Source organism: Musa acuminata, chromosome BXJ3-7, assembly GCF_036884655.1.
Source record: "Musa acuminata AAA Group cultivar baxijiao chromosome BXJ3-7, Cavendish_Baxijiao_AAA, whole genome shotgun sequence".
NCBI lineage: Eukaryota > Viridiplantae > Streptophyta > Magnoliopsida > Zingiberales > Musaceae > Musa > Musa acuminata.
In genome coordinates, this window is record NC_088355.1 from 26,033,537 (window position 1) to 26,060,878 (window position 27,342).

At 37.9% G+C, this 27,342-nt stretch overlaps 3 protein-coding genes across 9 annotated transcripts; 2 read left to right on the forward strand and 1 right to left on the reverse strand.

Annotated features, from left to right (window-relative positions):
* Nucleotides 1-3,080: 3,080 nt before the first annotated feature.
* Nucleotides 3,081-10,009, forward strand: LOC135642239 (myb family transcription factor PHL7-like). 4 transcript variants are annotated; one of them, XM_065158211.1, is made up of 7 exons: nt 3,081-3,166; nt 6,522-6,748; nt 7,244-7,320; nt 7,399-7,441; nt 7,595-7,652; nt 8,954-9,023; nt 9,377-10,009. In XM_065158211.1, exons 2-7 carry the CDS (start codon nt 6,622-6,624, stop codon nt 9,707-9,709), a joined length of 708 nt encoding a protein of 235 aa, XP_065014283.1. In that variant the 5' UTR covers nt 3,081-3,166; nt 6,522-6,621; the 3' UTR covers nt 9,710-10,009. The 4 variants fall into 4 exon arrangements, with proteins under 4 accessions (XP_065014283.1, XP_065014281.1, XP_065014282.1 ...); XM_065158209.1 differs by having other exon boundaries at nt 3,103-3,630; XM_065158210.1 differs by having other exon boundaries at nt 3,103-3,334.
* Nucleotides 10,010-10,615: 606 nt separating this feature from the next.
* On the reverse strand, nt 10,616-16,119 carry LOC135642240 (probable calcium-binding protein CML21). 4 transcript variants are annotated; one of them, XM_065158214.1, is made up of 6 exons: nt 15,835-16,119; nt 15,619-15,725; nt 15,022-15,252; nt 13,431-13,630; nt 11,387-11,561; nt 10,616-10,985 (listed from the first exon to the last, which is right to left on the reverse strand). In XM_065158214.1, the coding sequence occupies exons 3-6, from the start codon at nt 15,215-15,217 to the stop codon at nt 10,885-10,887; spliced, it is 672 nt and encodes a 223-aa protein (XP_065014286.1). In that variant the 5' UTR covers nt 15,218-15,252; nt 15,619-15,725; nt 15,835-16,119; the 3' UTR covers nt 10,616-10,884. The 4 variants fall into 4 exon arrangements, with proteins under 4 accessions (XP_065014286.1, XP_065014287.1, XP_065014285.1 ...); XM_065158215.1 differs by lacking the exon at nt 15,619-15,725 and having other exon boundaries at nt 15,873-16,119; XM_065158213.1 differs by lacking the exon at nt 15,619-15,725.
* A 709-nt stretch (nt 16,120-16,828) lies between these two features.
* On the forward strand, nt 16,829-21,843 carry LOC135642241 (uncharacterized). Its single transcript, XM_065158217.1, has 8 exons — nt 16,829-17,583; nt 18,635-18,796; nt 19,062-19,160; nt 19,280-19,381; nt 19,571-19,690; nt 20,289-20,429; nt 20,511-20,849; nt 21,368-21,843. The coding sequence occupies exons 1-8, from the start codon at nt 17,089-17,091 to the stop codon at nt 21,656-21,658; spliced, it is 1,749 nt and encodes a 582-aa protein (XP_065014289.1). The 5' UTR covers nt 16,829-17,088; the 3' UTR covers nt 21,659-21,843.
* Nucleotides 21,844-27,342: the final 5,499 nt, after the last annotated feature.

The following is a 27,342-nucleotide window of genomic DNA, read 5'->3' on the forward strand; positions in this document are numbered from 1 at the left end:
TTGAGGCCTATAAATACCCCTCAAATCTCAACTGAGAGAACAACCTTTGAGAAGCAAGAGAGTGAGCCAAAAGTCTTAGCAAAGTCTTTAGCAAGTTTTTGTCTTCAATTGCTTTGAGTGTTCACCTCCTTCTTTCTATTCAAAAATTTGTAAGAGTGTGAACCACTTGTAAAAGGTTATAAGAGGGGTATTAGTCCTTCCCCTACAAGAGATTTGCTAGTGGAAGTTGGGAGCCTCCTCGAAGAAGGCTTCACAAGTGGATGTAGGTCATTTTGACCGAACCACTTTAAAATTACTGTGTTATTTGGTTTGCATCCTAATCTTGTCATTTACATACTGTAAATTTCTTTACTTAGTCATTACGCTTCCATACGTCTCTAAGTTTTCAAGCTTCCAAATCGGTTCTCATTGATATTGTTTGTTATCGTGCGAAAGATTTTTTCGAAACCAAAGTTTTAATCCACTGCACTAATTCACCCCCCCCTCTTAGTGCCGCTCCGATCCTAACACTAGATACACCACTGGGATGACGGAATCGCTGTCTGACAATAAGGCATCATCAACCATCTAGCATTTCATAAGCGGATCAATCAGTGAACTCATTCTCCAATGAGCATCTGTACTGTATCCCTGGTGTCCCCACATGAGCAACTATGAGACTAGCTACATCCATCATATGGACGAGTATATAACACACTAGTCTGTTTGGTTATTTTGATGTCCCTCTCGAGTAACCTACGACCGGGATTATTTATAATCTATGTTTAAAGGCGAATCGGTTTCATTATCGTGATCTCATCACGATCCGATTCTCATTGCATAGATCCATTGGCATCATAATATATTCATGAAATAGACAATATAAAATAATAAAATATCAAGTCACACGTGTCATTACTCATGTAATTGGTTTGTAGGGCACCTATGACTAGCATTTGTCATATTAATAATATTTTTTATTTGATAATTAAGTCGTTACTCATTGTCACTTCTTTATTATTTTGTTTTTTTGACACTTGCTTCGATTACATAGTTATCTCAAAGTAATTATTTTTTTAATTACAAGTCTCCCTCGCCATGCAGGAGCATCTCAATTCTTTATACCAGTAGCAGTTTTCGCTCATCTTGCTCTAATAGCAACATAATAGCTCCAATACCGATTTGATGATAAAAGATATAAAACGGAAAGGAGCGATTGAGAGGTGGTAGGAGTCAGATGGAGAATTATATTTTCCTTTACAATTATAATTTCTCCGCACAATTATTATTAGAAACCCGAATCTATTTAGATAAATTAGAGAACACATTATTATGGTAATGTACCAATACAAAAGTTGTTGCACCTTTTCATGGTGACCCTATTGAATACAACCTTTTTTTATTTCTATGCACCTCTTCATGGTTTCCTTTTCCAATATAATAAACTTATTAAGGTTTCTTTATGATATAAGATAATAAATTAATGGTACCTTTTTCATTCGATATAATGTCAAACACTTTCTAACGAGGGAAGAATATAAAAGTAGCAACTAGACGTCGACATGTGTCCACATTGATTCTGCTTGAATAACATCACTACCTCCCCTCCTGAGAAGACGATACAATGATACAGAGCCTCGGCGAGTCTTAAGCCTGCACCTCTATCACCAAAGCGAAGAGAAAACAACACCGGTCTGATCTTTAGCGCCACAAGGGCCTGGGTGAAGAAGAGATAACAACATCACTTTCCTTCTGTAGGACCACTTCAAGCTCGCATAACACGACCTGCAAGGAGACATCTTCTGATACCATAAGAATCATCAATGGGCTTCCCTAATCACTCGTCATGATTTCTCTAACACACCACCATGACAAGCTCATCTTAATACATGGAAGGAGATCCATATCCCACTCCTAGTTTCTACTTTCTCTTGGACAACCTTTTTCCCTGACAAGAGGAAGAGGAAGAGCAAGCAATATTTCTTCTCCTGTATCCGTCCTAATTTATCACCCGGCTTCCTCCAATCATAAGTTCACGCAGCTCGCTCTCCTATCATGGAGCATCCTCTGGGTTGAATTTGGAAGGAGGGTGTGTCAATCAACAGCCGATACCCCTTCTTTATCTGTCTTGCAGACTGGGGGTGGGAGGGGGGGGGGTGAGACATCGTCTTCCTCGAGGCTCGAGTAGGGAAACGCGAAGGCGAAGTTTCCTGAATGCCAACTAGACCGTGACTAGATTGGTAAAACGATGAAGCGTTGAAATGAACTCGATCTGTTTCGTGGATGAACGACAAAGACTATCCCCCATCAATTTTTGCAGCCATGGTTTTGCATACAGACAGGAAGAACGTTGTACTTGAAGCTGACAACAGCCGCCATGGCCATCTTGGAGCGTTGCCAGTAAAGGGACAACACACTGATGGCCACTGTAACTCCTTGATGCTGCCCTCTTTCTAATGGACCCTATACGGAACAAAGAAAGATTCACAAGAGACTCATTGACATCTGTTCTCTTCTACATTTCTTATGTGTGCATAATTCTCCTAATACTTGATATCAATGGGCTTCTTGTTTATACTTATCATAAAGTCTCCATAGAATATACACCAAGAATATACTCCCAACTGATGTGGTTTGAGTTGAGCTACTACAGCCTGTACCTGTGATAGGTGTTGTTTTCCTTATCTTCAATATATATATATATATATATATATATCGTCTATACGGTTTATTAGACGTAGTTGTATAATTTGTTGGTAAAAAGCGGATTAAATTAACGACTGGGTTTCAGAATATTCCGGAGTAGATGCCGTGTGAACTCACATGCGTTGCTCACTCTTCCTCAGATACCGGTCTTTCGTGTCTACAATTGATTGTATGGAGTTGACAGTGGAGAACACGTGTAATCCACTTGGAATCGTATCCGATTGCTCTAAAGCAGGTAAGCGGGACGGGTATGAAAAGACGTAAATGTATCTTTTCGTGTTTCCATATTCGCACGAATCGGGTCGAGCTAGGAAGAATGGAGAGGTGCCACGTACGCTATTGTAAGTCCCGCCTATACACCAAGGAATTATATGAGATCGTCATTGCCCCTTCCGTTGCACCTCTTTGGGTGGGCTGGGGGGAGAGGGGGGAGAGAGAGAGAGAGAATTGATTGGGTGAAGCCGGACGAATCTCTGGGCGGGTAGGGACTGCTTAAAAACCTCACGTTGCTCTCTCGGTTTCCCGCAAAAAGATTGGATTTTTGGTGTCATTGGTCGCTTGAGCTCGGTCTCATTCGCTAATTTTTGCTGTTCTTTCTTCTCTTCAATTCCTCCGGATCTTGCAACTCAAGCTGGACTTGGCTGTTCGGGTACTGCTTTTGCTTACTCCTTCATGCTTTTGGTTGGATTTGATGGGTTCCTTCGCTCATTTTGATGACTTGGTTGCTCCGCGAACGGTTATTACTCATGTACTTGGTTTCCATTTACAGTACGTAGTGCTAATTTACGGCATTTATTTGATCACTTTTGGATTTTTTTTTTTTCTTTTGGAACATGGATTCTTGATGTCACTGGGGCATATTGCTGGCTTGCAAGAGTTGTAGTAGCTTTTAGGCTATTCTGATGGCAAGAAGGACCGAAAAATATCATTTTTTTGGCGAGAACGGTAAGCATGGAGGGTTGTGCTGCTGCGCCTTTATCACATTTTCTTAAAGGAAATAGAAACCCTAGACCGTCTTTGAGTTAATGGCTCTTTCAGAACAAGGTTTTCAGGTTTATTTATCTATATATTTATTACATTGCTTGACTACGGCCTTCAAGAAAACCTAAGATTTGAGCAAATTGGATGCTGCTACTGGAATGAAAGTTCTTTTTTCGTTGATTGTGCTTTGTTTTTCGATCTGACAATTAATGAAATTTGTAGGAGTTCCCCTCCCACCAGCTTAGGCTTACCGAAGTTTTTGAATTTGGTTGGGCAAGCTTAAGTCTAATCATCATCACCTGCAGTTCTAATAGGCTGAGAAGGTTGAACATCCAATAACTAGGGTTTAAGCTGTTGCTTGGCTCAAGGGTTGTGTTCCACTGGAATTGTACAGAAAAAATGTATCTATCTAGGATAAAGTTGCAATTGTTTGACTTGTGATGGATGCACTATTTAGCATAGAGTCTCTCAGATGCACTGAATGAACTCGGGCATTTGGATCCCCAAATTTGTTGATGTCAGTGCATTAGCATTATTGATGCGTGCATTTGCAAATGCAGAGTAAATTGCTTGGATTTTTGTCATAGAATGGGTGGAAAGGAAAATAGATTGCTTTATAACTGTCTTCTGACAGTCTTTGTTAGTCTACTTCAGAAATTTGTATTTATAGTTTATTTGTCAATTTCTTGGATCAGAAACTATTACACCCAAAAAATTACTGCATATGGTATACATTGAAAAATCACACTATTGAGTTGGCTGACTGTCACGGACTTAGCTGGAATTATCTAAGTCGTGAGACACCATTGCGGTAAAGTCACGAACTTAACTGAAGTTGCCTAAGTCGTGAAGCACCCTTGCGCCAACTCTTAGGACTTAGTTGGAATTGCCTAAGTCATGAGGCACCATTGCGACATGCGTCCGCAAAGGTTCAGCCTAGTTGCAATCTTGTACAGGTCCCAAAGGACCTGTAAAACAGAAAGTTGATTAGATTGAAAACGAGCGACGAACAAGTCCCGACATCTTACGAAGAGGGAACCTTTACATGCAATTCAGAGAGCACCTTAAGTGCAAGGGAGAAAAGAGAGGAAGGAGAAAACAAGGATTTTAGAAGGTAAAACGAACAATTACAAGTCCACAAACAACTGCTCACCAAGTGCCGGGTGCGAAGGCAAGTTCCCGCCAAGTTAACATATGAACTTGTGAAGATAGTTCAACGCCCGATAATATGCCGAAGCCCCATCCAGCCCTGTGCCACTCGGGGGGTTCTAAGGTGCTGAGATGGCTGACATTTCACGTATAGCTGCGGTGTACAGAAAACAAGCCATAGCACGCGAAAACTGAGTAATTTTGGGGCAGTTTGGCCCGGCGCAACGAGCGATTGCACTGTAGCACTGCGAACTATCGTTGTTTACATTTTTCAAACAATAAAAAACAAAACCAAAACAAAACATGATGTCATGTCTCTGTACAAGCATGCAAAAGCGACGAACGGTTCGTTGAACGAAGTTGTTGCGGGTGCGTGTCGACCGTTTGTGACATGACGGTGAAATATGAAGTCCATACTGATATTCTATAGCAGCAAACATTTAGGATATTATACATTGAAAAATCACACTATAGAGGTGGCTGACGGTGAAATATGAAGTTCATACTGGTATTCTATAGCAGCAAACATTTGGGATATTAACTGAGGCTAATTCACATGGCAGTCACTCTGTTTTAATTCGAGGCTTCTTCAGAGAGGTTCCTGCATTTTTCTATGTGATGTGACAGCAGTGGAGAATAACATCAAAATCTTGTGATTGAGTTAGGAGGAAGGATTTTAAGTAGAATAAGTAGAAAGAACAAGGCCCTTGATAGGCATGAGTCATTGAGGCAGATTCCTACCATATTAAACTAGATAAGAGATATTTCACCATTGTTGCTAGATAAGAAGAGATATTTCTTAGATGTTTCCTCTCTTCATATTTTGTTCTCTACTCTTGAATCAAAATCCAGGATCTGGTCTCTTACTGGCTCCCTGAAGAAAACTTCACAGAGTTCCTGATAATTAGTGTTGTTATAAGTGATCAATTATAATTAGGTGTGAAAATGATCCTGATAATATTCTCCTGAACCTGGGTTGTGCCTGAGTCAGATTTTTTTTCTGGATTCATATGGTATGGATGTATGTGTAAAGGAATTGGACATCCAAATGACATTCAGGTTTCAGACTTGGATTGGATTCGGACAGCCAACTAGGTACCCTTTGGTGTAATTCCATCTATTACGCAAGGTTGATACCTAGACTATTCAATTTGGTCATTATTTAAATTTTATTTGACATTTTCAAGTTCAACTCATCTATCACATTTTTCTTTTAAGATAAATGCTTGCTTGTCTTTAATCTATTTATATGCATGCATCTCACCAAAATATCTTAAATTATTATTCTAATATGCTAATTATATCTAATTCCTATCAGTAATCAGCTAATCTATAGTTATTTTAAAACTAATTCATATTAGCATCTACCTAAACTCTTGTTTTTATATGTATAGAGAATTTGATTGTTCAAGTATTGCAAGCAATTATGACACTTACAACTTTGCTTATATGGCAATAAATTAGGATAATTTTGTCAGATAACTTATTGTTTGTCCATTTTATCTCTGGATAGCTATTCTATTTTTAACTGCCTTTACTGCAATTTTATTTATATTAAAATTTGTGAACTTACTGAAGATGAATCTATTAAATTGATGTTTAGATAGAATAAATGATTTAATATGTTTCTTTAGGTTTCCTTAATCACATACTTTGTGATGCATAACTATTATCTTTATTTATATATTTTATTTTGTGTTTTGAAGCTCCGGTTAATTTTATCATCCAAAGCCGAATTTGGGTGTTGATCCAAATCAAAGCAATTCTTTAAGTAATGACCAGCTATTAGAATCAAGTATCAACCCAATGAATCTGAAGAATGGAGGGAACAGCTCCACAAATCCTAATTTGCTCTCAAGGCAGCGTTTACGCTGGACAAATGAGCTCCATGAACGTTTTGTCGGTGCTGTGACACAGCTTGGTGGATCTGACAGTAAGTGCTTGCTGCTTTGATCTCTTCAACTCAATTTACTTGAACATATTTCACAGTGTTGCCCAACTAAAATTTCCCCCAAGATGTTACGTGCAGTGTGTATGCTGATTCTTAGTTATCCATATTCAACTTTCATAAACTCTGATTGTTTAGTTCTGTGAGGACATGATACTGAGTTGGAGGATGTAGCAAATTCATTTATCAACAAAGTCTCACTACGAATTTTCCATCCATTCAGCGATTAGCTCTTTATGGTTAGTTCAACTGTTTTAGACTAAGCGATCTTGGTATGAATCTTATTTACGAATTTAATGCAATAAAAGCTGAAAATTATTTATCCTTAAAAGAACTTTGTATTTGATGATGTTCTTGAACATTCAAACAACAGTTGCTTTCACTTCAATACTTTCCGATGCTAAACTGAACTAAGTGACTATCTGTTAGTCTTATCTCCATTCCAAGATTCATATGGTCAGTATTTCTGCACATTGACAGGAGCAACTCCAAAAGGAGTTCTTCGAATAATGGGTGTGCCTGGATTAACTATATATCATATTAAGAGTCATTTACAGGTACACCTGCTCTGTTTCCTGAAAATTTCCTTTTACTTTGTCTTTGCTTTCCCTAATTTTCTCTTTCCATGCACTCAGAAATATCGGCTTGCAAAGTATATACCTGACTCTTCAGCTGATGGCAAGTATCTTATGAAAGCTTTAAATAAAATTTGACTGAAATATTTAAACTTCTATTATCTTTTCACATTTTTTGCATGAATAATGAGTTAAAGTTCTACAAAATAAATCAGTTTCCATGGCGAGTCAAATCTGCTGGTTTTATTTCTTGCAGGCACAAAGCTAGAAATGAAAGATGTCGGGGACCTGATTTCAGGACTTGAAAGCACTTCGTGAGTATAAATATGACTTCTCCATTGCTAATTTTCCTACAAGAATGAACATAAGCCACCTGTTCGTTATTTGTTTTGATAAGATCACTAAGTCACAATTGGCCTTGTTATAGAACTAGTGGATTTCTTAGAGATTAACTATTGTTGTAATTCTTCACCCATTACCATACCTCCTTATGTCTGTTGTATGCACTAAATCTGAATTGCACAAGTGCTGTACCTCTGTATTGCGTGCTTTCTATTGATTATTGATAGAATCTTTTACATATAATTTCTATAAAAGAATCATGTGTATCGAATTTTGTCTTTGGGGTTATCTCTTTTAAATGCAAGCTAGCAATTGTCAGGTTTCAACAACTGTAAAGGAATGACATCGACAGCCCTTCTTGCCTAAAGAACTTTTGACTATTGCTATGGATTTATTTACATTGTTATAAAAAACATGAATCATCTCATCCTGTTCTGTCTCAAATGCTGTGAATAGGTTTTGGATGGTTTCAACTATCAAATTTTGGTAATAGTGCACAATCGTAGTTAATTTGGTGTTTATGGGAATTTTTCTATAAATAAGATAACATATGTGATTATGCATGAAGGCAATTTCTTTATTATCTGGTAGTACTAAAAAAGATCAAGTGGGGTACTCAAACTGTGGTTGACAAGGGAAACTCTAAAAAGTGCATTTCCTAGGCTTTCAGGGTCAATTAATGGATGTGTGCACATTTTTCTTGCCTTTATGGTCAGATATCATGCAATTTGGTAAAAAAAACTATGAATAGCATCTAAAATATAATACATCATAGCATATTATGAATGTGAGTTGATGGTCAAAACGAACTAAAACAAACATGTATCAATTTATTGGGCTTATAATTCAGCGTACCAAAGGGAGTTTGGGTGTAGGAGCTTCTACTGGGAGCAGTGTGGCCTACCTAGAGATATTTGTAAGAATCACAGTGGAAAGTTGGTGCAACAGTAGATTGCCATTCTTTTAGTCTTTAATATAAAGTTATTTTTTGCTACTTGCCAGCCTTACCATGCAATTACAAACTTGCCTATATGTTGTCCAGATGAACATACTGAGGTATGCGGAAGATTGGTGCAAACCTATATGTGTTTTCTGTCCTGTTACTTTTGAATTTTTTAATGTGTTTTCTTCTTTTTTGATGTGGAAAATTGATTTCAGTTGTTTTTCGGACTTTTGGATGTTTTTCATTTTTGTTTGAATTAGTGTTCTTTCCAGCTATGTGTGCACAATGTCAGACTATTATTCAGCTAAAACTATATGTTTGTTGTGTTAGTGGGATTCAAATAACTGAAGCACTCAAATTGCAGATGGAGGTGAAAAAACGACTTCACGAACAACTAGAGGCAAGTTAAATATGTAAATTGCAGTATCTGATTTTTTTTGTTTCTCTTTTACTTGTTGTGGATTATGAGATTGCACATTAAGTTAAGAGATGCCATGGTGTGGAGTCTGAACCCAAGTACATGATGCAAAACTAAATTAACACAATGATAGACTTAACAATTCAAACTCATAATATGCTTTGATACCATAATAAATATTTTGATTGAGCGACAACTAATGACCCAATCTATACTGAACTTATTATACGCGAATAGTTGTTTTGATTTAAAGAATTGTGATGTGAATTTGCAACCATAGTGGCAAGGGGAAGCCAAGTCATAACATGGAGTTGACCTTCCATAAGTTGATGCAGATACAGCAGCAGCTACAAGTGAGAATCGAGGCCCAAGGCAGGTATCTCAAGAAGATGATCGAGGAGCAGCAGCTGCTCAGCGGCGTGCTGGCCGAAACATCTGGCTCTGGAGTTGCTGCTGCTACTGTCCCAAGTGACCTCTGCCCCGACCCCTCGACGCCTGTTCCGACCTCTGAGTCACCGGAAGAGGACTTGGCAGCTAGCAGTGGCACTGGCGGTGGGTCACTCAAAGGCCTTCTGCAAGATGGTTCTTTGTCTGCCACCCGTGAGCCACCGACACCTGACTCTGGTGGGTGGGGGAAGTCTGGTACCGGCTCAGACTTCCAGTTCTAGGTTGCTGAGGGGCATTTGCATTCATCGAGCAACTCCATTTGCAATGAGGATATGTGAATGGTTTCCAATGTGATGTTTCTTGGAGGCTGGATCGTTGTCCACCATGTGTTTTTCTGCATGTTGTAGAAGAGGTGAATCTATGACTGTCCTGCTGTCATTGAAATCAGTCGCAGGGAGAGGTTTCATGGAGATGATGGTCGTGTTTCATTTGTGTTGGAATTGTAGTGACATGGTTCGGACACAGTCTGATCACTGTGTTTGACAAAGGAAAACATGAAAAATGATCTCATGATTGATTCATGGATTTGCTTGCAATGGAATTGCACTTTCTACAAACTTAAAACGTGTAAACAACTTTTTTCTTACATCAGAGTTCAATCTAATTTACGTTATAAAATCTACCTCTGTTTTCTTCCGCAAATATATGAGAAACTTTAAATTCCTCAAAAGACTTCAGTAAAAGAAAATGTCTTTAGTTACAGTCAGAATAGCCAAAGGCAACTGAACAAAATCATCTTCTTTGAAGGTTAAACTGCCACATATGTCCCGACCTGAAACACACATCGAGCTTCAGAGAAAAAAAAGACAAAATTAATCATCTAAAATTAGTGGCCTGGAGATCAAAAAGTGCCTTCTTCCAGAGGAAATAAGTAGTAAAGAGTCTCAACAAGAACAATAAAATAAAGACATTGTATTGTACAAATTCATCGACGACAAAAAAAATTCATATAACTGATCACTTGTTATATTCCTGTAACATAATACTCTGGATAATTGCTTACAATGAACAATAATAGTATGCACATCATAGCCAATACACATAATTAAGGATTTATGAACTTGCTTATACGTTTTAGAAAAGCTTAGAAGAATCATACCCAACAACGACAGGCAATGGAGCCCTGCTGAAAGAAATTACATAGAATTGGCCTTCAACAGTAATTTTGCTTGTCAAATACTAATCGTGCAGTTAAAATTTTGCAACTTTACTAGAATATACTTAGCAGATATCGGAGGGCTTTCAATCACTCACATGGTACGAAAGCAGTTGTCCTTATTGCAAAAGAAAAAGGGGAACACATATATGTATACACAGAGCCTCTTTGGAATTTGCTCTTCATTGCTGTACTGCAAGGCCTTCTTGTGGGCAACCGATCAACATGGACATGCAACGATCACTCCTCATCTTCAACATCATCAATCCCCACCCAACGGGTAAAAGCAAAAAGGAACTCCTTAAATGTCACCATGCCATTTTTATCCCAGTCCATCTCCTCTGCAGCAAACCAGAAGAAATTGGTTATGTTTGAAACAATATTGATCTTGTGCTCTGTTCGATGGAAGTCAATACACTGTTAGGTGAATCCGCAGATTCAAAATACAAGTAAATGGAAACTAAATTCTAAATAGTAGCCACAATCAATGCATGATTATCTTTTTCGAATTTTCCATTTACATGCTCAAATAGATACCAATTCATCAGGCAAATCAACAACTATTTCCAAGAAAAAGAATAAAGCCTAATAGACAAATCAGGAAATAGTAAAACCTTTTAAACATTTATTTTCAAATTAAGCCGAAAAGGGCTATTAATATGGTAATTGATGCAAATAATTTGTTTTTCAAGTTTCGCATGGTAGTGCAAGCTAGAACTGCTAGTAAGAGGAAAGAACTGACCAAATCTTTTCATGGCTATGCGTCCAGAAGAGCGTTCACCTCCAGTTGTCTCGTTTATGGCATGTACCATCTCATTCTTGCTAACATATCCATCCTTGTTCTCGTCCAAAAACACAAAAGCATCAACCAGAGTCTCAAAAGTCGTCTCAAGGTCTGGCAACCCCATACGGGAATTCTAGCAATCAAGTCATGGGGAACAAAATTTTGATTTTCATGCTTGAGTTTAGTACCAGAGCATATTTCCAACAAGAGCAGACTACAGTTGGAAAACAAAAGTTCAAGAGATCCAGGAAAACACACATCAACTAGAAACAGAAGCTGAGGCAATAACACTACACTTCACATATTAAAAAAGATAAAATGTTCCTAATATAAATTAATGTTCACGGTTGCCCTGTATAAAATATGTGAAGAAAAAAAAAAGAGTAAGTATTCATAGCTGACAAATTGACTAACATAGGAGATCCATAATATTAAGGAACCTGCTCCAAATATTTTGGACAATCCTGCTCTGTAAGATTTGAAACTACCACACCTGCTCTGGAGACCTGTGATGTACTGTTCTATCCAATTATGTCGAATGGTCCCCTTGCAAACAGATTCTTAACTCCATATACAACAATTCTCAATATAATGTTTTTCAAATACAGTAGAATCTCATGTGCATATATGTGTTGGTGTGTGGTCTGCATGCATATAAGGTCCATCATGAAGAAAAAAACGCCTCAAACTACATGCCACCTGATTTTATCCAGTTATTATTAGTTTTTATCATTCCTTCAGAACTTCTGTTACTCCCGAGGTCTCTGTGAAATGTTACCACTGAGCTGCTCTTATTCAATGCCAATGACATGATGACTAAAATCTTCTGTGCACGCTAACATAATTCTAACAGGAAATTTACAAATGAGCTGAAGACAAAAGTAATATTATCAGACATTAATGACATGATGTCCAAGTCCCTGTGCACAATGATGTATGTAGTTATAACAGCTGTTAGCCTTGGCATAAGTCCATTACTAGCATACCATTGTTTGCTGTTCGAAAAGATACTCTCTTTACCAACTATAAAAACATAAAATTTTAATCACTTTTAAGTATAATAAATGGGGCTTTGAATCCCTTATGTTGACAAGACATAGAACAACCTCTCTTGGATAACATTCAGTCTTTTTCTAGTCGTTAGGTCTGTCATCCTTACAATTACTAGTAAAAGTTTTTATTCCTTTGACCACTAAGATTGACATAAACCAGTGATTTAAAAAGCGAAAGAACAATGATACCATAAACATATATCAACAACCTCTCTTGGATAACAACTGGCACCATGAAGAAATCATTTAGATAATAATTATTTTCATATGGGTTTGGCCTTATTCGTCCATTAATACAATTGCTGCAAGAAATGCCTTCAAACATGCCAATACATTGTACCAACAAATTGAGAACAAATCATACTAATGGAGCCTCATAGATATCATCAACCTGTGTGGAAAAACAGAAACTCTACTGTGTTAATAATTTAAGTGAAAGAACAATGTATAAGCAATTTATTATGTGGAAGAACCATGCCAGATAATGAAGATTAATTCAATGCTATATATTGAAAGCAGAATTTCTATATTTTGTGAACCTTCTCTCCCTTGTTCGTTCAAACAAGCAATCTAACATTTCAATTGTTCCAAAAACAAATTTTCCTTTTGCTCCATTATTGTTAAACATATTGTGAAGATCAAAATTATCAGGTCCATGTGCTTGTAGGTGATGCAACTTCTTATACTTTACAGATAATAATCATCCAATTTCTTATTGTAAAGTTTATCCTATAGAAATTGAAAATGTTCAGGGAATTGATCTAAGCAACTTAATTTAAGTAATTTTCTAAAACAGTAAATCACATATAAGAAGTACAGGAAATAACACTAAAAAATGAATAAAACTTGTAACACAGAATTAGTTCACTTGTCATTCTCATATCAGGGAGACAGCCTCAAAGTAATAAACTAAAAGAAGATAACTGATTTGTTAACTTTTATAAGGATACTGCTTGTACAGCTGCCGGTTCCTTGAGAAGATAAACAAGGCAGAGAAGAACAATAAACTCATTAAACTTCATACCCATGTTCTCATCAATGTCACATGCCAAAAAGAGATCACCGATCTCCTGCTCATTAAAGGAGATTTCTAGCTTCTGGAAACAATGCTTCAGTTCTTCTTGATCTATCGCACCATTTGAATCTTCATCTATCCATAAGAAAATTAAAAATATCAGGAATCTCCAACATTGTCTCTGAGTTACTTGGAGTTCAATTCTTTGTACTTACCTTGTTACACATAAACAATACTCCATATTAGAAAGGAGTCCTCATGAATATAATAGTCAGGTTCAACCAAACCCGACTCATCTAAGATGACCTGTCTTGATCCATGTAACATGTCTAGTTTAACAACTCCTGGATCATTTTTACGTTGGTTTAGATCTAAGAAGTACGGACACAGGACACGAACATGACACGAAATGAACACCGCGACATGTTATTTTTAAAATAATTAGGATACGGATATGGCAAGGACACATGTATTTTTTAATATATGTATATATAATATTCAATTAACATGAGTTTTATAGTATTTATACTTAAATTTTTTAAACTCGACAATGTGAACAAATGAATATCATCATATAGGTTGAAAAAATTAAAATCATCAAATAATATTTAACAAGATCTAGATATATTGATATATGTTTCCTTGAGACGATTTCCAGATTTCTTTTCTCGCACAGAATTTGGCTCTCACGTGATGGCCACACAAGCCCAGCACCACACGAGTATCTGCCACGTGTGTCCATGTGTCTGACACATGTTGGACATGGACACGTCCACCAAAAGCATGTTTCTGTGCTTCTTAGGTTTAGATTTGGGTAAACATTGTGTTTCCTTGATAGTGAAGTTCAACGCACGCTAAAAATATAAGACAAGTCACGTCCCATCCCGATAAGTCAACCTGACCCTTTTCGACCCAACTTGATCTTGTCCATATAAAGAAAGCTTGACTAACCTGCTGGCAGGCCATGTCCAGTTGGTGTCAGACCTATAAAACTGCACTATCCTATCCTAACATGATAACATACTAATACATGATGGCATTAATATAAATGCGGAGACAAAAGATTCAAAAAAATCAATTAAGCATGAATATGTGAGTCAAATACGTATGACTATCCATGAAAATCAATAATATTGACTGTACATGGACATTCATCTCCAATGGACCTTTTGAAACATTTTACTTTTTGATGTTGTGTATTATACCTGCAGTCATTCTTTAATAAAATTTCTTTCTTTCTTCTGTAAAGAAGTCATGTCAGTCGATTCCAAGTTCCACTAAATTCTCCAAAATTCTAAGAAACACTATATACAATATGGGCAGCCATAAGTTATCTGCTGATTATAATTATTATGTCAAAAAGTGAACTGTTTCCTTTTTAATGCTTCTAGTGTCAATTACTAGCATCTAAACTTTTATTAATCACGGTTTTAAAGATAGATCAATACCAAGAACTCAAAAGGTTCAAGGTTATCTATGGTAAACACTATGTTTGCTTGTTTGATTGTGGTGAACATATAACTCACCAAACTGCTCAAAAATGGACTTGCACTTTCGTAAGCTCTCATCAATTTTTGGAAATTTCATAATAATGCTGTTGAATGACTTCACAGAAGTTCCTTCAGATGCCCTTCGCTGCATAGCCTCAACCATCTTTGCCTCAAGTTTTGATTCTGGAGAACTTCGCCTTATCGAGTTGCTCCTCCCAACTACACCACCCATTTTAGAGCAATACGGGATGAGAGCCAACTATTTACCTGGAAAATGTGAAGAAAGAAATAACCATGAGATATGAATCGTTGGAGTTTCACCAGTCTATCATAATGCAGAATAATATCTCACATGGAGCAGATCATGAACCATGAAATTCTATAACTTTGGCTCAAAAACACAAGAATCAGAGATCCAAGATAACGAACAGAAAGAACATGTTTGCTAACAGCTGAGGCAGATATGTTTTAAGATACAATACATCAAAATATGAAAAAAGGAATATGATGTTGAGCAAAAAAAATTCATTTATTTCCTCGATAATTCATGGTAAATCGCTTTCGGAAGGCAAGTCTGGACAAAACGACACACCACTGGCATAAAAAAGAGTAAAAAGATCACAGCTTTCATACCAAAGCTTCAAGCCCACGAAGACCGATAAGCGTAGAATTCAGAAAACGTTAGCTAATTGAAATCCGGTGAAGGCTTAGCTGACCCATCCCAATCTCCACTAATAAATCTACACAAAACCAAAGCGAATCGGGGAAAGACACCATGAGAGGCATCAAGAACATGCAAAAATCGACGGAAATAGCAAAAAAACAGCGAAGGATTAGACGAATCGAAACCTATAAGAAGCAAAGGCAGACAAAAGGCGGGGACTTGCTAGTTCCTTCCCGGATCCCTCAGCGCTTCTTCAAAGAATGCCAACGAATGAAGCCGATAGGAGGACGCAACGCGAGGTTATTGGATCGGAGCAGAGGGTTTCGTTTGGGCTCTCCGATTCGACCGAGGAGGAGGAGCTTTGACGATTGATTCGCGGAGGATAGGATGGGAGAAGTGGACGGAATCGTCTGGTTGGGTGGCACAAGGGGCTAAAAGTTGGGGAAAGAGATTGGGAGGACGGGGGTTGGGTTAAACCAAGACATCTGAGCGTGCTAGCTTATATTGGCTTTTTCCTGTCATTCACCTGTCCTGTTATTAAACACGGCGAGTGGCCCCCTGCGGCGCCCACATTGGTCCCTCCGATATAGCCGACAGGTATCCAAGACGGGGGCGTTCTTATCGGTAGGAAATGTATTAAGTCGGGGAAGATGAGTACACCTACTTGTTCATAACGTACCTCCATTCCCGACTGTCTTATTATTGGACAAAGGGAGGGAGCCACTCGTCGCTCTGGAGTGGTCCTCACCGATATGAGCGATAGGATAGGTAGACAAGGGGCGTCGTGGAAGGGGCGTTAGTTAAGCTAGAAAAATCCCATATGATTCACGCATACCTATTGACCGCTAACCTCGCTCACCAACTTGTCCTGTTATTTAACACTGCGGGGGACCCTTTCGTGGCCCCACACATAGTATTCTCCACCTAACCTAACCTAACCCAACCCGTATCTTTTTTAAAATTGGCGCCATTTCTAACCTCGTTTTCTTACGACTCTCTATTCCGATCTGGATGTACAACAAAATCTCACACACTCTCCTGTGATCATTCAACACAGCATCAAGTAACGTTGCCAATTCTTACGACCCAGCAGCACTGGAAACAGAGTTTATGACACACGGCTCGCTAACGAAGCCCTCCCTACCAATTAAAAAGCCCTACTTCCCAACCCCTGCTCTCGTACATCCCTCCGCCCGATTCGGTTCGATTCCAACGCCGTCCCAGCACCTTATTACATGATTCGGTGGGAATCTCGTGATTCTGACCGACGCACGTCACCGCGACGAAGAGAAAGTAAAAGGGTAGAAAACGAACGAATCGTCCCCAAACCCCATCCCCCCAACTCGTTTCCCCCCTCCGCCCCGCGTGCCGGCCGTTTCCAGATCCCGTAGTTTCTAATCTTCCTCCCAACCCTAATCCTTGTCCGCTCCACGGCCGAGATGGCGACGGCGGCCTTCCGGTCCACCTCTGGGCGCTCCTCCATCGGCAGTCGGGGTGGAGGCGGCGCTGCAAGGGACGCCGGCTCCTCCACCCGCGGCGGCCAACCCCACCGCCGATCGAGGAGCCTCAGCCGCCATTCCAGCTGGTTTCCCCCACCTCCGCCGGAGCCTGACGACTTCCCGACGCCCCGTGGCAGGTTCGTCAACAAGTTGCGCGGGGCCGGGTTCCCGGAGATCAGCCTCGATGACATCGCCGATGAGTTCTTCCGGGCGAGGGCCGAGTCGGATGAGGACAGCGAGCCGTCTGCCGCCAGGTCCAGGCCCTTGAGTTCCGTCTCGAGCTATCGGATGGAGACGGAGTCGTCTCGCCGCCGCGGGAGGTCCGTGTCGAGGCCTCCCGATCGCCACGCTGCACCGACCAAGGGCGTCTCGGATAGCGTATTAAGGCGGCGGCGATCTGTCTCCGTTGATCGGCATCGGTGTAGCAACTCGGAGGTACCCGCTCTCCCTGTGTTTTAGTCTAGGTTGACTAAAAGTTGCTATTTTTAGCGTCCAATGGCCGATGTGGCGTGAACGATCTTTCGTTCGATTTTTGATGCTCTTCCGATTGGACTACTCCAAAACTGAAAAGAAACTGCATATACACCAAAAATCTGAGTAGTTAGAGAAGTGTCATGTATAGAATGATCATGAAAGGAGGAAATGCTAAAGGCCCGCTTTACTGCATTCAGCAACTGATGCAGTAAACACAGTCAAATATACACTATGATGATTTTGCCGTCATGTTATGTACATAATAGTTGAGTACCTAACATGCCAGCGAAGGCAGATAGAGTGAGTCATAGAGATTTGGATGCAGTTACTCTGGAATGTGTCCTGGCACACCTGCTTGTGTTTAATAGATAATGGTCCTCTAACATGCTGGATCAGGGTCCCGACATGCTGGATTTGTACATGTGAAGCTTGCAAAAGTACACAACCTTGTTAAAAATAATTTAATGTATCTCACATAACTGATTGAAGTCAAAGACATTCTGGTTGTTACATCATTTAATGTTTTTTCTCTTTTTGCTACTTTCATGATGCTTTATTAACATCAATAATACTAAGCTTTCTTTAACATGGCTTTCTTTGGTAAGCATTGATCTTGTTGCTAAGCTAGTTTTGCTACTCTTGTGATGACTTACATAACATCAACATGGTGAAGTTTTCCATATCATGGTTTTTTGGGTAAGCATTTGTCAGAACCAACCAGCATGGGATTAATTTCTGTAGCAAGTTTTCAATCTGGGAAAAGAAAAGATATGGTTGGGACATCTATCCTATTAGTGCGCATGCTCTGACTCGTTCTATATTTGAACCAAGCGATTTAGTGTCAAAGATTCAACATGCACCCTTGAAGGTATTTTTCCATCTGAATAAAAGAAGAATGGTAGTCTTTAGCTTGTACCATAACATGGAACTTTAGAAGCTGGCAGGTTACCTTATCTGGTAGGTTGTTATGCCAAAAAGAACCTGATATTAGTTTTTTTATAATCCACTACAGAATGATGTGGATTCTCACAGTGCCAGCACGCAAGTTAAATCAAGGATCTATGGCAATGGTAAACTGCAGGAGCCTTCATCACATAGGTCAGTGAAGAATGGTGACTTTTTGAAAAGGTCTGGGAGCCAAAAGGATTTCTTCCACTCTCATGATAGCTATTCGGTAATTTGTCTCATATTTTTAATGACCATGAATTGATATTTCTTTCTTTCGGTGGAGACAGTATGATGATAGATAAGTAATATCAGAAAAGAGGTGATACGAGAAGATGAAAGAGATACTTAACTTGAGAATTCTTGTATTCATGTCATCTGTGCTCTTTGCTGATCATCAGACCATAGGGTTTAGGCTTGTCTTAGTGAATCTACTTTCAACAACTAATCAATCTTCAAAATGTTTTTATTTTATTGTTTGGTTTTTTCTATAGAGCCATTCTTCTTCATTAACCGATGATGAAGCTCGGGATTTTTGTTCAAGGAGGTGTGGGGTTGAGAAGACAAATCAGGCAGTTTATGCCCCAGAAAAGGTTGACCTTATAGACCATGGCTATTATCTGAAACAATATGAATGCTAATATCTTATCATACTTATTGTTATGCGACTCAAATAAACTGTAACCTTTGTGGTTTCATTTGCAATTCACAGGGAGAAAATCCCATAGGCGATGAGGAGGATTTTGGATTATATGAAGTCATGCGCAAAGAAGTAAGACATGCAGTCAAAGAAATCAGGACAGAACTCGAAAAGGTGTGTGCCTTTATTCAGCTCATTTGTCAATTTTGAACTCATGATTTATATTTGATTATTCAAATTTATTTTTCTCTTTTTCTCTTTTGATCATATTTATCTTGTCCTTATCATCTTCCTTGCATCATCATGGAACCGAGCAATTTCAGACAACTTGCCAACAATATTGTTATCTCATACTTGATACAGGTCATGGTGAAAAATGAACCCTCAACCATTGTCAGTGGTGATGGCGTTCAACCAAAGAGTTCAGAAGTTCTGCAAGCTATTGCTGAGATCAGAAGAAACTACACAACCGAACTGGAACAGGCATGTTATGACTATATTTTTAAAATATTGTGATTGTACAGCTTTTTTCAATGGTCTATCTAAACTGTCATGGTGGTATGTTTTCGAATTTTCTCTGTCGTGCTATGAACTATGCAGTGGTTATGAAAGGTTCATTGAGACTCATTCTCTAAATTGTTAGACGAATAGGATTGCTTTATGTCTCTAAGAGCTTTTGAGACAAATAATATCAACAAATCAGAATATAAGCTGCTGTGCTGATTCCCCCTAGGGTTTCATGGTCTTGCCTCGGTTTAGTTTTAATAAATTTGGTTCAATGATTAAGATAAATGTATACTCATCTTCTGTGTTCTCTCTCTCGTGTATACTTTAAGATATTTGGAACTTGTAACACACCACAAATCTCTTGATCCCATGGGTTGAAACTTGTGTTCCTGCACCAAAGAGTCTATGGCTTGGTGGGGTCCTTTTTTTTCTGTTAATTTGAGATGCCTATTTTATTAATTGCAGTTATGGTTTTGGTAATGAAATGTGGAAGGATCCTCATCAAGTTTGTTTTAAATGTGTGATTCCTGATTTCTATTAGTTCTACCTTCATTGACACTAGTATGCACTTCAGTCAGAGAAGCGCAAGCAGGACTTGTTGGCTGAGTTAGCATTAGAGGAGGAACGCGGCCAGGAACTTAGCAAAATTGTCAAAGAGTTGCTGCCTTCTCCAAAAAATTCTGCTGTTCCAGAAAGGCAATCACGGTCTAGAAGAGTAAGAATCCTGTTCTATAGAATGTCTGAGTACATGATAATTTCTATGGCATTACAACTAATGGATGTGTGTGTTCCGCAGAGGAACCATGATAGAACAAGAATGTCTAAACATTTGACAGAAGAGGCAGAGAAGTACTTTGAAGATTTCCTTTTCAATGTTGAAGATACAGATATATCTTCTTTTGATGGAGAAAGAAGTGATACTAGCTCAAATATAAGAGATACCGGATTACATAATTCTGCAGCAGAAACTCATGAAAGTGTGCCCGGAGCTGCTGCTGGACCTGTTGATAAAGATGGTGTTCTGCTTCCTTGGTTGAAATGGGAAACTAGTTCTGGTCCTTCACCATGCAAGAGTAAGGCAGGATTCCCTGTGTCCTCAGGAAATAACTTATCAGCTGCAGCGCTGCCAAAACAGGTTACCATTTGTGGTCATGGTTTTTCTCTCTTTTCATATAGGAGCTACTTAAAAATGATACAGTCCGTAGCATTGTTTGGTCAATCATTCATTCATTTTGGATCTGAACTGGACTCTGAATGTCGCGGATATGTTTCTTTACTTACATGAGCCACGAACAACATGATGATCTGAATTTGAGATTAATGGTATTTTTCATCAATAAGTGTACACCGGTCTGCTTGGTTTATTGTTTTTTTCTTTGTAAATAATTACTGATGAAACTGAAAAAAAATCTTCAGATAAAAACTTCTTATTCTCTTGTAGTTCATCCAATCATTTTTAGATTCATCAAACCAATTATATCATGTTTTCTTTTACTATTGTCAGTCTTTACTTTGGTTTTCTGTTCCATATATACCCCTTGATCAACATTCTTGGGTAGCATATTTGACTAATAAGTCAACATAAAACTAAATCTGTTGGCTATTAGTCATTTGAGCTGTCAGTTAACAAATATTTGATTTGATCTTTTTCAGGAAGCAAGTACCGATTTCAATAGCTGTAATCAAATTGCAAGCAGTTATGGGAGTTGGAGCCCTGAAGGCACTGAAAGCTCATCCATAGTTTCTAGGGACAGAAGTATAAGCAAGTTTGGAGTAGGAAACCACGTAAGCATGTCTTCTGATGGCAGAACTACTCGGTCTTCGTTTTATATGGATGAGTACGTGAACTTAAAGCAATATGAAGATCTTCTTTTCGAAAGGCTGGAACAGAGGCAAAGAATAGAGTCAGGTAGCATGATCCTGTGTGGGAGATTGTTGACGTAGACTTTGCTATCCTACTCTTAAAGAGAGGGAGGGTGGTCCTATTCCTCTACCGGATTGAGTTGTGCGTGTGACATTTGAATTATAGCTAAGCTTCTCTTAGCTGTGGAGTATAGGTTGTTACCGTATCTCTTGCACTTTCTTTTGCTGAACGTGATACAAATAATCAAGGCTTTTTACCACGCTGATCTGCTGGTGTAAACATGATTCGTGCATGGCATGGCTTACTGCAGAGACTCGTTACTGCAGTGCACTTGTGATGCTTGATGTATGGCTTGAACGATTAATGTAGCTTCATACATTATCCATTTCCGGCTTATGGAATTGTTGGTCACTCAATTCAAAACATTTATCAGCCCCTTCTCTATTTAAAAACACTTGATGATTAATTGATTTTTATTAGGGGTGTTCGGTTAAAGGTATTATGAATTGAAATCATTTTGGACTTATATTTAATCGATTCAAAATCGATTAATGTTAATTGATTAATTGGTTTCTAAGTTTAAATAATTTAAAAAAAAATATATATATATATTTTAAATGAATCGATTTGGTTGGATGAGTCAGTTTTATTTAATTAAACCAAATTAAAATTTTGATCCAATTGGATTGATATTCTCAAAAAATTTATATTATAGATATCATTCTAAATATTCTAAAAATTTATTAGATACAAAAGATGAAAGGAATCAATAATAATAACATAAAAGATGAAATTATCATTAGATTGAGAGCACAACCGCTGATGGTCAGTAGATGACTCCATTATAATCTATTATCAACAATTATCATTTATGATGATGCCTCCCACTTCATGGACCAGCCAGCTCGCTCGCCCCTCTGCGCTAGTGGTTTTTTTTTCTTTTTTTTATATTAAAAAATATCCTAGAGGGACAATAATAGAGCGAGACCGAGAAAGCGACGGAGGACGGAGGACGAAAGAATCGTCACAGAGTCGGAAAAAAGATGGATGAACTCATCGATTTGGTATGGGTAGGGATTTTAGAATTTTTGGAGCTTTGTGCTGGGTTGGGTTAGTATTTTTTTTTTTTAAATTAATATCAGTTCGATTTGGTCTGAACAAACAATTTGAAAAAATAATAATCTCCCAAATTAAAACCATTTATGACATTCAAAACAAAATTATTAATGAATTGATTTGGATTTAATCAGTTCATGTTCGGTTTGATTTTTTTGATTCAATTTGAACATCTATAATTTTTATATAGAGAGATGTTCAAATTAAACTGAAAAATTGAATCAAAACCAAAATCAACTCTATTCCATTTGATCCTTAACGGTTCGTTCCCCTATTCTTGTTTGCTGCTTTTCCCTCTATTTGATTTGCATCATACATTAATGTTCTACTCATAGGGTAAAGCCTAAATTAACCTATACGTAAGAGGGTTGTTAAGAAGTCCTATAAATATATTGGGTTCTTTCCTCATAACTTAGGGATTTGATAGAATTACCAATGGATGCCATTGTTATTCCTAATCGTTAGTATCATACGAGTGTATCCGACTCACAAACAAAAGGTCAAACAGTTTATAGCATCATCCGATAGATTTTTGTGGGGAGTAAGATCTCATCATAAAATCTTTTTATCACTTGTCATTAAAAATGAATAAGTTTATCTTGATTTATTCTCATATCAAAACAAAAGTGGGTTAAGACTTAATACTTACAAGAGATCGACTGATGAGTGTACGTACGTACTACCATTAGTATAGGCTTAAGTATTTTGAATTTAAGATTCGAGCTCAATGAAGTTAAAGGGTCAATAAAAAAACTTGAGTTGAAAAAGATATCCATCGATGATGCTAGAGGATGATGATACTTCATGGTGTTGAAATCATTGATGAGTTATGCCTCAAGGTTGGACTCTCAACTATGTAAGGTCTTCATCAGAATGTGAAGAAGTAGTCTAAAGACTTGCATGCACTAAATTATAAAAAGTTTGGGATTAAGGGTTATTCAAAATAAGTAAAAATTTAAACTAATTTATAAGAGGTCAATAAATATATTATGGTTAAATTGATTTTAAATATTTGAACATGACAATCCCATCAATTAAGTAGGTAGTTCTTTTTTTTTTTTTTTTTATGCTTTTGACACATGACTCATACTTGTTTATTCTCATATTCCATAGTTTCACATGCGGGCGGATGAATCTATATCTCCAAGGATCATTTGTTTACAAATTCCGTGTACAGATTATAAGAGTGTTCATGGTTTCACAGAATGTAACGACATTAAATTTTTACTAGTATAATTCTAATTTATAGTAATTTGAATTGAATTAATTTGATTTGATAAAGATGATATATATTTTTTTTATCTAAACTCATCTTCTAATTTCAATTATGTTTTTCAATATTTAGTATAATACTATTTATTTTTATATTTAAATTTTTATCATTCCATTTATGTGATTTTCTACGTACATAATGTTTAAAACTCAAGTTTCTTTATATTAATCATTATCAAATATATTTAAGCTTTGAGATTCACTTAAGATCCATTAAAATTTTATCATCATTTTTAATCACTATATACACATCTATTATCATAACTTAACCTCATATTCAAGTCTGTTAGTACACTTTGGGTTTATTACGTTATGTTTAACACACATATTAATATGCTCAACCAATACTTCATATAATACTAAAAATAATATTTTTGAAAATCATGTACTTTACTCTTAAATGTTAAAAATATGAACATGTTATTTATTATATTTATGAAACATAGACCTTACAAATCATATCACTAAGTGAGAGTGACATAAACATATTATTTGTACTTCTATTGACATTACGATTATAGTTCAATATGCATAAAACTCAAGCACTACAATCCTCCTCTTCTAATAAAAATTTCATCCTTGAAATTTTTTACCTGAATAGTTTTCGATATTTTTCTCGTATTTCTTCTTTCCTTTCCCAAGTTGCTTCTTCTCTCCATAGCAATTTGACTAAATCGATCTTCTTATTACAAAGTTCTTTTTCTTTTCTATCAACAATCCATATTATTAGCATAACATTTCTGTCTACTTTGTGCTACTTTCATTTTTTAGCGAATATTTACTATTGCTTCTAGTATTTCTCTCACCAAATCTAGCCTCAAATACTTTCTTTCACCCATCTCATCCCAATGAACTACTTTAAATGGTATCATCCCAATGGTTGCTTGGTAATTATTATTATAGACAAACTCTATCAAAGGTAAATATTTGCTCTATGATCTCTTAAAGTTCATGACCAAGCTCTTAGCATATCCTTTAATATATGAATGATTTTCTTTATTGATCGACTGTTTGAAGATGAAAAATAGTGCTAAAAGCTAACTTTGTCCCTAGTGCTTTTTGTACACTTCTCCAATATCTTGATATGAATCTAGAGCCTTTATCAAACATAATGGATATTGACATATCACTTAGATATATTATTAAACATATTGATCTATAGAATAATTATCTCTTAGATATATTATTAAACATAATTATGTTGAATCTCGGATTTTGATGATGAAGTCAATTGTCATTTGTTATCTAATCTATGTGTTGAGATAAGTGTGCAGGATTAACTACGATGAGAGTAAGACAAGCAGCAGGTGTTGCGCAGGAGTCAAGATCATGATCACGTTGGGAGTTCGAGAGTTCGACGGAAGTTCGGACGGTCGTCGGAGGTTCAGCGAGAACAGATCCGAGAAGTCCAGAAGCTTGCCAAGCGAAGCTCGTCGGAACTCGCCAAGTGGATCGTCGCAAAGTCCAGGAGTATGCCGGATGTCCGCAGAAGGATCACCGAGGGTTTATCGGATGATCGACGGAAGTTCATCGGAAACTCGCCGGAAGAAGCGATTGACGCATCGGAGCATAGCTGCAGAAGTTGTCTTAGAGTTAATCATAGTTAGCACGATGATTAAGCTTGAAAATGGGAGGTGATCCCATTAGCTTAATCTTGGGGCAATTGGGCCCCTGAAAAGATTCAAATTGGGCCGAATGGAGCGAACCATTCGGACCCTGATTGCACCAGGCGGTGCAACCGCCTAGGCCAAGAGGTGCAACCGCCTGATCCCGGAATTCTGGGATTTGATCGATTTGATCGTTTTGAGCTCCAAATTTGAACTGGGATGGGGCCTATAAATATCCCACCCATTCAGCACTGAAAAGATACAGATCCACACCGAATTCTTGATCTTTTCAGTGATTCTAAGAGCTCAAATTTGTGTAAAGTCCTAAAGTTCTCCTCCTTCTGTTCTTCAAGTCTTGAGTTGTAAAGAGAGGAGAGAAAGGATCTGTAAAGGTTGTCTCCTGAGCCTGTCAAAAGGAGAGAAACTGTAAAAGGGCAGTTAGCCTTCGCCCATTGAAGGAAGGCAGCTAGTTGACGTCGGTGACCTCGTCGGAGGAGGAAGCCAAAAGTGGAGTAGGTCAAGACTGACCGAACCACTCTAAATCTCTGGTTTGCTTTTACCTTGAGCACTTTATCATTACTGCAAACCTCCTACATTGCTACTGCCCTCTGCGCCTTTACGAACGAGTTTCTAAGCTCTGATCTTTCAGAATCTGCATTCAAACGTAAATCGTGTTTTCGTACGATCTTCACATTGTAGTTTACGCTTACATTCGGATTCCATTTATAACTGCAAATTGCTTTCTACGTAAAACGCTTTTCAAGGTTCAAAACTGCTTTTAGACGCAAAACTACATTTAGACGTAAAATTACGTTTAGACGTAAAACTGCGTTTAGACGCAAAACTGCGTTTAGACGTAAAACTGCGTTTAGACGCAAAACTGCGTTTAGACGTAAAACTGCGTTTAGACGTAAAACTGTGTTTGGACGTAAAACTGAGTTTAGACGTAAACTGCGCTTAGACGCAAACTGTGCTTAGACGCAAACTGTGCTTAGACGCAAACTGTGTTTAGACGCAAACTGCGCTTAGACGCAAAACTGCGCTTAGACGCAAACTGCACTGTGATTCTGCTTTTATATCGAAATCGTTTTTTATCGGACGAACGCAGCTTTCGTTTTTAAAATCGCTGTAAGATTTCCGCTGCACTAATTCACCCCCCCCCCTCTTAGTGCTCTCGATCCTAACAATTGGTATCAGAGCAAGGTTAACTCTCTAAAGGATTAAAACCCAAGAGAGATGGCATACGCCGGAAACCAAGAGGGGCATTCTATTACACGTCCACCCATGTTCAGTGGAACGGACTACACCTACTGGAAGACCCGAATGAGGATCTTTCTTATTTCTATGGATTTTGAACTGTGGAACCTTGTTGAAAACGGATTTTCAAAGTCTTCTCTTCCAATGATCGATTGGAATGAGTTGGAAAAGAAGGCTTTCGCTCTTAATGCAAAGGCTATGAATGCCTTATTTTGCGCACTTGATAAAAACGAGTTTAATCGTGTTTCAACTTGCGAAACTGCATTTGATATTTGGCACACACTTGAAGTGACCCACGAGGGCACAAGTAGAGTGAAAGAGTAAAAAATCAATCTGTTGCTGCATTCTTTTGAACTTTTCCGAATGAAACCGAGTGAAACCATTGGCGACATGTTTACCCGTTTCACGGATGTCGTCAACGGTCTAAAAGGACTCGGAAAAAGTTTTTCGGATTTTGAACTCGTAAATAAAATACTAAGATCCCTTCCTAAAAGTTGGGATCCTAAAGTCAC